Source organism: Lagenorhynchus albirostris, chromosome 2 (assembly GCF_949774975.1).
Source record: "Lagenorhynchus albirostris chromosome 2, mLagAlb1.1, whole genome shotgun sequence".
NCBI lineage: Eukaryota > Metazoa > Chordata > Mammalia > Artiodactyla > Delphinidae > Lagenorhynchus > Lagenorhynchus albirostris.
The window spans coordinates 126,050,807-126,063,551 of NC_083096.1; the positions used below are offsets into that span (position 1 = coordinate 126,050,807).

The following is a 12,745-nucleotide window of genomic DNA, read 5'->3' on the forward strand; positions in this document are numbered from 1 at the left end:
GTAACAGTGCGAAGAATGTACTACATAGAGTGTACAGAGGATTTTTAAGGATTGATGCTATCCAACTCCACACATCAACCTACTAGTGTCCCATCTCTGACCAGGCTCCAAATAATGCTCATTTGACCTCATTAAAAGAAAATGAGGGAAGGGAGAAAGAATATACCAAAAATATTAATAATGATTATATATGGGGATGAGGTCACAGATTACTTTTACTATCGTCTTTATGCTTCTTTTAACTTTCTAATAATTTTAAATGAACACTTATTAATTTTATATTGATAAAAAAGCCATGAAAGAAACACACATAAAAAAAGTTTTAAGAATCTATTATGTTCCCAGAACTTTGTCTAGTATCTTCTAGTGGTTATTCCTGTAGAAACATAAGATAATTTCTTTTGTTTACAATTTTTTATTGTTACCATAAGTAGCATCCATAAGTAGATATTTCTACTTCAGACCTTATTTGGGATATGTACCTTGCTTCTCTAGCAAGCAGACTTCTGTTTTCTTCATTAGGTTTTCTCATTCTCATTCTCATTTTTTTTTTTTTTTACTTACTGCCATCTCTTCACATCTGTCTCTTTACCATGACACACAAAATGAATCATCTAACAGTAATCTCCTAGGTGTCAATATCTAGCTACAGATTGGAATTTAATTCCCTTTCCTCCATATGCTCTTGTTTCTAGAAGCCTCTTATCAGAGCAAATTCTCTTATTTTCACATTAAAAATTGTTACTGTCAGAGAAATAACAGCTAGTCCCACACATATGATGAATAAAATTCAAATATTTGATTAAAAGTAAATAACATTAGAAATGTGAAGTTCCAGAAATATACTCCCCCCAACCCCGTCAAATAACTATTATCAAATAAAGCACCCCAGTAGAAATGCAAAAAAAAATTAAGAGACTTAACTTTGTGACAGGCATAAAATATTGGGAGTTCAAAAGTAAAAAATGTTTTTACTCAGATGATGATTTCTTAGACATCAGAAGCATAAGTCAAAATATGTGTATTTAAAATTTACCTTTAGTAAGCTTATTTTCAAAAAATAAACATGCCCTATTCAACTTTGTCAATGCAAATATTTATAGTAAAATATTGATTCACAAAGTATCCATACAAAAGGCTTGCAAAATTATATATCTGACAGAACTGAAATTCATTTGAACATGCATTGTTTATTATAGATTCTCTTGCATGAAATTCTTTCAAAAAGTCTGTGAGATATATGGGTTTGATACCCTTATTTTATTGAAGAGGAAGCTGAGGATAGGGAGTGAGCTATAGACCCAAAGGTACCCAGCTAACCAGTGATGGAGTTGAAAGTTAAACCTCAGTCGTCTGAATCCATTGTCCATGTTCTTTCAACTACTAGGCCAAGCTACATGTCTTCATGGAATCATGGGTAGATCCTAGCTTCTTAACAACTAATTTAAAAAACTACCAATAGTTTTGCCACTGTTATTCACCACCTTTACGTCTCTCTCTACCTGCACTAATAAATATCTCCTTTAAAAATGCCAGAGGTGCATTAAACTATGTACTGGGTCATTTTGCTCTACTGTGTTGAGGCCACCTTGCCAGCTGCCCTATAACACAGTTGGGTGTATCCAAAGCAGAGCAAGCTTGGCGGTGTGATGCAGCAGGCAGAAGGAAGCTCTGAAGTTTGTTTTTAGTGGACCTCTTTCAGTTTGCATATCATTTGGACTCTCAGAGCCTGTAGACTTGTTATGGGGTCACTATTAAGGTTATGGCTGGTGAGATTCCTTCACAACAGAAATCGGGGATGAACTTCCAAGCATGGTGCTGGAGGGAAGACAGGACAGAGACTTATGCATGTATATGCAATGATAACTGGGTGATGGCACTGCCAGCAAGAGGAAGATGACCAATGCTCCCAGGGGGTATTGCCTGAGCCCAAAGAACCAACTGGCAGGTTCAGAATTGCAGATTTAACACAGGAGGCAGTATCAGCTGCAAACATCAGCCCAGAGGCCAGCACTTCTGAAATCCAGCCTGAGAACAGGGCGTCTCTTTTCCTCATGTCAGAAAGATACGTACCTTCCTTCGCACTCACTCAGATTCCATCTTAAGGAGACAAGCAGGGGAAGGCAAGAGGTTACAGAGAATTTCTATGCAGGGAAGATGAACACAACCTAAAGGGACCACGTAACTTCTAAAATTAGATTTAACTTCTAATCATAGAAAAATAGAAGTCAGTTTTTACCCTCAATAAAGAGCTGATAGAGGCTGGGACAATGATCAAATTAGTTACGGTCAAAGTAAAACAAGTTATTTTTTTTGCACGTTCAAGTTGTAGTGTGAATTATACACTATCACCCCTATACATTGGCATTTACTGGGAATCACTTTTCCAGGCCCTGTACATTTTTTAACTTAATTCTCCTACAAACCTTGGAGGGGAGGAACCATCATAATCTCCATTTTATAAAAAAGGAAAATGAGGGTTAGAGAGGTTAAGTCATTTTCACAAGGTCATGTAGCTAGTAACATAGCTGCAAAAGAAAAGCTGATTACACTCTTAAATGTTTCAATTTAAAAATAGTTAAAATACAATTTAGGTGAATTGATTTTTGAAATTTGAAGATGTTCAAGTGGAAGACCTCTGAGTAAAACAGGCTGGGTCTGCTGGTAAAAGAGTATTTTCTTTCTAATTTGCATTTGAGATTTTGGTTTTCAGGAACATTTAAAGAAAACTTAAGCCTAAAAGGAGTAGTCAAAATTCTGTCAATTTTGCTGGCAGTGAGGTCATAACATATGTTCACTAGAAAGACACTTTCAGTACAATTGGAAATAAAAGGCCATTGACCACTCCTCTCATGCTATGCCCATTAAGCAGTCAAAGCAGAAGTCTTCAAGGTATGGACTTTGAGTTAATCAAGTCTTGGTTTAATTCCTGTTCAACCACATAAAAGCTATGTAAGTCAGTGACCACCTTGAGCTTGTTTCCATGTTGCATGGCAACATGGCAAATCAGGATTAAATAAGGCAACATATATAACACTCTGAACATGGTGCCTGCTATATAGGTGGTGCTCAAAACTGACATTTTGCATCTGCCTATCCGTACCCCCGCTTTTAAAGTTAATCCTAATATTATTCAATTCCCTGTAGCTTACTATACAGATAAACAATCACTTTAATTCCAGATTTTATTTCATTTAGCAAATGTAAATGTGCACCTGATGATTTAATGCCTGAGGTTATCAAGACAGAGCAAAAGAAATAATCCCCTGGGATATATTTATCAAATTTAGAAAATGCATTTGCTTACCAGCTCACTGAATTCATTATTGCCTAGGTCAAGTCTTTCCAACTGGGCCAGTTTGTGCATTGACCTATAACAGATGGAGAAAAATATTATTGTGAGGCAGTGCATGACACATCGCTCCAAAAGACATTCCACCCACCTCCCTATCAGATTTACCTGGGTGTATAGTGCACAGATACGGGGGTATTTTTTAAGGAGAAGTAAGTTGCAAATATACAGTAACATATGCAAACTGCTGCCTGAAAACCTTTAGTAGCTTACCATGTTTCCAAATGCCAGTCTATGGATGGAGTTCTGGCCTGGATGCTTAATGAAAATCTGGGAAGCTTGTTAAAAATCTATACCAATAGGAGGTACCAATTGGGGCTCCAAAATCCATATTTTTAAGAATCCCCAAAGGTTTTGGAAACCAACGGATAAACCCAATTCTTAGTAAAGCGTTCTAAAATTTCACAATATGGCCACAAATTCATCATCAATCTTGTCATTTTTCACTTCCTTAAATGAAATTCTGTTATAGAAAAACTTTTTTATCTTCTTTTATTGAGATATAGTTGATTTATAATATTATGTAAGCTTCAGATGTACAACATAGTGATTCACAATTTTTAAAGGTTATATTCCATTTATAATTATTATAAAATATTGGCTATATTCCTTGTGCTGTACTTTATATCCTTGTAGCTCATTTATTTTATACATAGTAGTTTGTACCTCTTAATCCCCTACCCCCAACTTTTGTACTCATTGTCTCCTAAACATATTGGCTTGAATGATGCTGCAGCTTTGAACAACCTTAAACCTCGGGCAAGAGTTGGTGCCAAAGATTAGACGTACCTTAGCACATGCCATGTGTAATCAGCATTTACCAAACCATTCTCAAGTATAACATACAACATAAGAGAAGAGAGCATTTTTCTGATTTTCAAGTTTTTTATCTCCCTACTAACCAGAATGCTGTCTCCAACTCTTGACTATACAGAAATTCTGGAGGCATTGTTGACTCAAATCTCAAAAAATTTTCATTCCTTCATCTTTAAAATTCATGTAGTAATTATCTTATAGGGCTTTTATGAGTAGCAAATGAAATACTACTGTAATTCAGACTCTGGCAGGCACTCATAAATGCAAAAACATGTGTGTACTCTTTCTTCACTCAGCAACTGTTACTGAAAGATCATTATGAGTTAGATAATCTTCTGGGGTCTGGGGAATAGCACTGGATGAAAAGAAACAAAAATTCCTCCTCAAAAGTACTTTACATTCCAGTGGAGATGATAATGACAATAAATAAAGCAATTAAGTAAAATAAAATAATATACTAGAAGGTTATAAGTGCTATGAAGAACACTTAAGAAGAGGAGGAAGATAGGAAGAATTCATATAACATGACTGCAATTTTTAATAGGGTAATCAGGTCTCACTGAGAAGAAATTTGAGCCAATGCTTAAAGGAAATGAAGGAGCACCCTAGTGCCTAGACTGAAGCAGGGACACGTTGCTTGCTTGAAGACATCCTAGGTAACCAGTGTGGCTGAAGTAGACTGAGGGACAGGAAAAGTAAAGACATGATAATGGGGAGTTAGAAAATATGGGGTCTTATAGCCCAAGACTTTGGCTTTGATTTTGAGTAAAATGGAGGGTCACTGAAAGGCTTTGATCAAAGGTATATTGAAGTGACTTGTTTTAAAAGGATACCTATGATTTCAGGCTTGTAGACAGACCGAGGAGGACAAAGGTGGAAGCTGGGAGATCAAACAGGCAGTTAATGGAAAATGCCAAATGAGAGGTGACGGCGGTTTGGTCAGGTTGGTGGCAGCGGACGGGGTGAGAAGTGGCTGGATTCTGGACATATTTAAGATTAGATTCAAATGTTTTGTTGACGAAATGATTGTGGGGAGTAAGAGAAAGTAGAGTCAAATGTGATTAAAAGTGTGTTTTGGTCTGAACAACTAGAAGGATGAAGTGTAATTGACTGATGGAGAAGACAGGGTGAGCAGGGTTTTGGGTTCATCAAAAGCTTCGTTTTAAATGTTCTCACCCCTGTCCATCCCCCCTCAAATTTCCTCCCCAAAAGATAAATATGTGAAGTGATGGATGGGTTAATTAATTAGATGAGAAGAATCCTTTCATAACGTATACTTCCATTAAATCATCACAATGTACTTTAAATATCCTACAATTTTATTTATCAGTTATACCTCACCTCATAAGGTTGAAAAAAAAAAGAAATGCTAAATTAGAAATTTCTATGGTAAAGCCAACTAGAGATGTCAAGCAGGAAGTTATATACACAAGTCTGGAGTTCAGGGAAGAAGTCCAGGCAAAATAGATCATTAGAGCATGGTCAGCATACAGATGGTATCAAGCCTTGAGCATGTGAGATCACCAAAGGAATGAGTGTAGATGAGAAGATAATAGGTCTAAGAAGACATGAGGATGAGCCAGGAAAGAAGACAGAGAAGCTACTAGGATCACAAGAGAAAAGCCAGAAGAGTGTGAAGAACTGGAAGCCAAGTAAAGATGGCGTTTCAAGTTGGAAGAAATAACAAATTGTAAGAAACATTGATGATATACCTGAGAAATGACCACTTGATTGAACAACATGTAGATTAGTGATGACTTTGAGAAGATCAGTTTTCTGTTTTAAGCTTTTGCTAATGCTCTTTTTCTCCCGTTCAATATGCCTTTATCCATACATCTTCAATACTTTTTATTCAGTAACATAAACATATTGATTTCCTACTATCTCTCAACTTTTAAGGTTATCAAGATGAAAGGTGTTTTTCCTATTATCAGGTAGCTCATAATCTTGAAAGAAAATGGTTAAGACAATGGGCCATGTTTACCCAATAGACTAAATGCCATAGAAAATATATGTGTAGGATTCTAAAGAAGTGCTTTTTCAGCGTTGGGGAGTGGGAGTAAAAAATAGGAGACTCGGGCTTCGCTGGTGGCGCAGTGGTTGAGAGTCTGCCTGCCGATGCAGGGGACGAGGGTTCATGCCCCAGTCCAGGAAGATCCCGCATGCCGCGGAGCGGCTGGGCCCGTGAGCCATGGCCGCTGAGCCTGCACGTCCGGAGCCTGTGCTCTGCAATGGGAGAGGTCACAACAGTGAGAGGCCCAAGTACCGCAAAAAAAAAAAAAAAAAAAAGAGACTCTACTGACCCTTCACTTTGTAGCAGTTGATCAGGCTACAGAATCAGAAGAGATGGATGTTTTTTGGAAGAGACATCAAAGGGGGGCATTGAAAGAGATCAAAGCCCATTTAAGGAACTGCAGGTTAGTAAGAATGGTAAATAAGAAACATAGTAAGAAATAAGAAATAATATGTAGACAAGGGCCAGATCATGAGATCATCCATGTTAAACAAAGAAGTTTGAGTTTTAGCTTGAAGGCAATGGAAGCTTTAAGATTTAGATAGGGAAGATATATCAAATTTTTATTTTAGAAAGATCACTTTGGCAGCTTGGAGTGGTGTGGGAAATGTGGAGAAGATGTGCTAGCAAAAGGTCAAATAAAAGACTGTCCTGAAATCTATGTGGGATATAATTGTGGCCAGAAATAAGACAATGGCAGTATGGATGATATGGCGGGAACTATGAGGGATGCACTGGTGAAGACATACTTGGTAATGATGATTGTTGGTTGGATGTGGAAGGTAAAGAAGAGGAAGGAATTGAAGCTAGCTTCTGGATTGAGTAGCACTGTGGGAATGTTGCAAAGGAATAAATCTAAGGTGGAGAGAGCTGGATGTAGTGAATACTTTTTTAAATACTATAGAGAATTTGAGGTGAATGTGTGAGTCCTATGTTAGGAGAAAATTGTGTGTGTGCACGCATGGTCACACACGTGCACATGTGCACCTGTGTAAGACTGGAGCTCAGGTAAAAGGTCTTGACTAGAAATAAATATTTGAAAAATAAATAAGTGATGTTTCTTGTCTACTCCACCACAAAGTTATCTCTCCTTTTAAACTCACATACTATCTGCTTTCTTTTCCATGATTTATTTGGCATTGGATATATATATATATATATATATATATATATATATATATATATGTCTCCTTTACACTTCAAGATGCCCAGAAGGGTCTGTGTGGGACCACTAGCAGTCCAAAGATGGTTGTGAAACATTGGCCAGCATTGTAAGAACATCTGACTCACCTCTTGCCAAACCTATACCACTGAATAGGTGCTTCTAGTGGAAGGGGCAGTAGTGGCTGTGCTCCATGAAGAGAGAATTAGATTTTCTTCTGAACCTGGGAATACTGAGGAGTGGCAGATTCTCTCAAGCTTTGTTTCTAGACCACATTGTCGTCCAACAAACAATGAACACCAAAACTTTGGGAACCAAGATGAAGGACCAAGTGACCAAGCATGGCAATGAATGAAAAATGACCACAGGAGTAGTAAAGCCACCTGCATTTGACTTGACCATGTAGCCTTAGGCAAAAAGTATTCTAGTGAGAACCATTATGAGCTGAAGACCAGAAGCCTTTCCACAACTTCCTGAACTCTAGGAACTCTGTAGTTCTCACTGATCTCCAAGATGCGTATCACATAAACTTGAGAATATACATTTTTTCTAGCCATGGTGGTTAAAGAGAAAGACCCAATTATTTTTATTAAATGAAGACATGAGTGATGTCTTGTACTTGAGTGTCCTAAAGTAAATTTTATTAGTTCTGGGACTTATCTCTTTTTTCTAGGTTAAATATTGGTGATCTCTTAAATCATTTCTTACATGATGGGGTTTCCAGAAACCTAAACACCCTGATCATCTTTATCAAAGCTTCTCTTCCAAACAGGATGAGATACAAACCTGGCACTTTTATTTTTATAGATAAAGCTTTACTGGAACATAGTCATGCCCATTTGTTAACATATAATCTATGGCTCTTTTGCACTGCAATGGCAGAATTGAGTAGTGAGACAGACCATATGGACCACATAATCTGAAACATTTCTGTCTCTGAAGGCCAACTGGCACTCAGAATTAAACACTGTTCTTTAGACGTGGGCTGACCAAGACAATGTATAAATGTATCTATTATGTCTTATGTTTCTATTAGTGTAGTTTGTTTGATTCCTTTTGTATGGGGATAGGTAGCCTCTCTGCCACCTCTAAGACTTTTTCTTTTCCCATCCTAGTTTTAGGCTATTGCTTTTGAAATCTTTGACTCATAAATTCATACGTAAAACTATGTGTTAAGTTTATAACATAGCTTCCTACGATTCCTTTGCCATTCTTTTGAATGAGCAACAATTTTCCTTTTGTTTCCTCTGGAACAATGACAAAAGGCTTTCCCATGAGGTTCTCTAAACTATTTCCTGAAGCTTATTTAAGTTCTGTTTTTTAAAATTTTATTTTATTTTTTTTAATTTTTTTGCGGTATGTGGGCCTCTCACTGTTGGGGCCTCTCACTGTTGTGGCCTCTCCTGTCGTGCAGCACAGGCTCTGGACACGCAGGCTCAGTGGCCATGGCTCACGGGCCCAGCCACTCCGTGGCATGTGGGATCTTCCCGAACCAGGGCACGAACCCGTGTCCCCTGCATTGGCAGGTGGACTCTCAACTACTGCGCCACCAGGGAAGCCCAGTTCTGTTGTTTAAAATATCTTTTCTTCTATTTTAATTTTATCTTATTTTATTTTCTTGATCCTAGTTTCCATTAATTACTATCACCAAAGTTTCATTCTATCATTACATTCTTACTTCCGTTTTTAAAGTTACTTTCCAATATGATTTCTTACATATCTTTAAAATTTTACACTCTTATTTCTGCTTTTTGAAAATGTCAGTCTATATTATTTCTTACATTTTACACCTTTCAAAATGACTGTCTTTACCCACAAGATTTTAGACAGTCTATAATGCAGCCTGTTGCTTTTCTTGTTCGTGTGCTAGTTACTAAACTATAATCATTGTCAAATTGTCCAAAAAAAGTTCCTTTTAGATGAAATATGTAATAGGTTTTTAATTTAATTAGGACACAAACAAGTAAGGCTTTGTCAGAAAAATAAAATAGAACTCATGGTATTTTTATGTTAGTAGTGTTTGTGAGCATTTATTCATTCACTTTGTGCTTCCTTATGGCAGATGCCACGTGGACATTGAAGTTACAAAGATTTCTGGGATGCAGGGTTTCTCAACCTTGGCACTATTGACATTTTGGGCCAGTTAATTCTTTGATATAGGGGACTACTTTGTGCACTGTAGGATGTTTAGCACATCTTACATAGTCTCTACCCAGAAAGACCTACTTTTAAAATGGGAATGACCTTTCAATGAATAATTACTTCACAGGGTGGTAAATGCTAGGATAAAAGTATGTATAGATTGCCATAGGAGCTCAGAAGAAGGAACATTTGACAGTTTGGTAATTATGGAAAACTTTATGAAAAGGTGAAGTTTGAGCTGGATTTTGGAGAACATTGCTATATGAGTCATATATGTGAAAAGAAAGAATGAAAATGCTAAAAGAGTACATCTGAAGCTGAGGTTTTTCTGTGATTATAGCTTAAGTCCACAATACTAACGTGTATCCTTAAAGAATGTAAGAGATTTTGGTCCAAAGTGAAGAAATTCTAAAAATTCCCATTAGAGTTTCTTGCATGAATCCCTGTCATTCTATCCTCATGGCTGGATAAGGGGATATCTGGGATGCAGCTATCTTGTGCATTGTAGGATGTTTAGCAGCATCCAAGGCCTCTACCTACCTCATATCAGTAGTAATCTCTGCAGTTTTCAGATGTCTCCAGACATTGTCAAATGTCCTCAGGGTAGAGGTTAGGGGGGCAAAATTACTTCTAGTTGAGATCCACTGTGCTAGAGGAATATTCCAGGCTTTTATCTCCTCTCCTTGCTGATTCCTTGGAGGGTGAGCCTCTTATATCCATTTGTTTACCTCCTTACTCTACTAGGTGGGGTCCCACGTGGCCTGTTCTTATGCACTTCAAGCAGCCTACTTGATTACGTACTCATTTGACTGTACTCCTTTGTCCTTACAGTAAACACGTGGGTCTGGGGCCTACCTCTAGGTCCCAACACAGGAATCTGACTGGTGTGACTTCCCCTTACAAATGGCTTGAAGGCATGATCACTGCCATAGGTTAGGGAGAAAATATCAGGACTTGTTACAGTTTGGGTCACATTCTCTATCAGTTATGCCTACAATTTGATCATCTCCTGTCTGAACCAAATATCTTTCTGATTATTTAGATTCATTTGTAAAGTTCACCTAGTTATCTGAATGAGCAAGTTCTAATGAAATTAGTTGTATTAAATGATGTTTACCAACCTATGTTCATATTATACATGTAAAAATTGTAGAAATGTATAAAGTTTCCATGATTATTACATTTATCATTGCTGCTTCTCTTGCCTGTAATGTTCTAACTCGTAAATCTCATAGCTGGCTCCTTTTCAACTCAGCTCATATTTTTCCTCCTCATATCCCCTTTACCCAAAATTAAATCTCCTTCCCATCTTCATGTTATATATTGCCCTGTTCCATTTTCTTCTTAACACTTACACTTTCTTCTTAACACTTAAAATTAACCTAAAAAATTAAATTAAATATTTTCAGTTAATTTTATATTTTAATATTTAATACTGAAAATTAAAACTTGTTTACTTGCTAATTATTTTCCCCCTACTAGACTGAAGCTTCATGAGAGCAAGTAAGTTGTTGATCTTACAAATAGCTTCTCAAACAGTTTGTTTAATGAAGATATTCATATGTGCGTGAATGAATAACTCTTTACCAGTGAGCTGTTTGAATTCTAGAATATTTACAAAGAAAAACCACTCAATTTTTATCAGACATCTACAGTTAACTAACAGTTGCCAAGGAGGCAGCTATAATTAATTAACAGTTGCCAAGGAGATATCCTGATAGGCCTGTTTTAATGAATATTATAATGAATATACATTAGCTTACTTATTGTAAACTATGCTTGATGATAAAGGCCGATAAGGCTGAGATTCATCCATCCCAGGATATCTGCATCTTGTGTTAAGTTGACTTCCTGACATTTTCAATAGTAGGTTTTAAAAAATCCAAATAATAAAAAATACTAAGTGAAATATTTAGGTGAGTTTTTCATTTGTTTGGATATCTGAAATATAGCAACAAAACTCTAGATGGAGAGTAGTTTAGGCCATAGATTCTGAATTCAGACAACCTGGGTATAAATCCTGATTCTACCACTCACTTAGCTGTTTGACTTTAAACCAATAAGAACATCTTTGCACCTCAGTTTTCTCATCTGTAATATGGGAATGATAATAAGAATCCTTACATCATAAGGTTATTTTGATGATTAAAATAGTTAATACAGGTAAAGCACATAAATTGTGATTGACATATGGTAGGTGTGCTTTAAGAGTTAGGTATTGAAATACTTACAGAAGAATTTCAGAGTTGGAAATATTTTGAGAGATTATTGAGGTCAGAGTTTCTTGAAGTTTTCCTAAGGACTTATAAATGTTGCATGATTTAAAAAAAATTTCAGACGGTCAGTACATTTTGGCAAATCTTGCTTAAAAAATGTTAAATAGATTTCTTATCAGTAGGACTTCTTATAAAACATACAAATGTTCATTGTGATTATTTAACAGATTCAATTAGTTTAGACAATTTCCTGTTTATGTGACCAAAAACATTTTTCTTTTCTTTCCCACAGGACATTTCTTAGACTAGGAGAACACTGTAAATACTTTTTGCAGATGATGAAATTGAGTTCTTGTCCATCCCAGTCCATGGAATCATGGACATACTTAGTCCATGAAAACACAGGCATGTGTGTTTCCCTATAATGAATATAGGATTTAAATTTGATCGAATCATCCTCTTTTGTCTTCTTGAAACTCTGACCTGTCAGGCCCTGCATCTTAACTCCCAATATTCACTTCAGGCTCTTCTTGCATTTATGACTGTTTTGGACATGCTTCCCTGGTTTGACTTTCACATTCTCCTTAAAAGATCATATTGATTTTTGCCATTTGGTCTTATGCACAGCAACCTCAGGAAAAAGAAGTGCTCCCTTCTTACTAGAGGAGACTTGGTGACTTGTTCAACGTCACACAGAAAGTTAATGACAGAGCTGGCACAGGATCTCTTTTCACAGCAGTGGCCAATCATCTAAAACTGGCCTGGACTGTTTGGCTTGACCATTGTTTAAATATGAATGTTTTTTGAAAAGAATATTTTCTAGAGCCCACTGTAGTCTATGCCAGGGGTCAAGAAACTTTTTCTATTAAAGGCTAGACAAGAAGGGTTCCATGCTCTATAGGCCATATGGTCTCTGTCTCAACTACCCTGTTCTGCCATTGTAGTGCAATGGACATGGCTGTGTTCCAATAAAGCTTTATTTATAAAAAAGGGGCCACCAAATTTGGACCATAAGCCATAGTTTTCCAACCCCTGGTCAACAT

General features: G+C 36.7%; 1 protein-coding gene across 1 annotated transcript in view; it reads right to left on the reverse strand.

Annotated features, from left to right (window-relative positions):
- Nucleotides 1-12,745, reverse strand: part of LRRC7 (leucine rich repeat containing 7) — a 507,812-nt gene that overhangs the window by 170,633 nt on the left and 324,434 nt on the right. Inside the window, exon 8 of the mRNA XM_060142541.1 lies at nucleotides 3,308-3,371. Within this exon, the coding sequence (XP_059998524.1) occupies nucleotides 3,308-3,371 (64 nt within the window). The remainder of the gene's footprint in view (nucleotides 1-3,307; nucleotides 3,372-12,745) is intronic.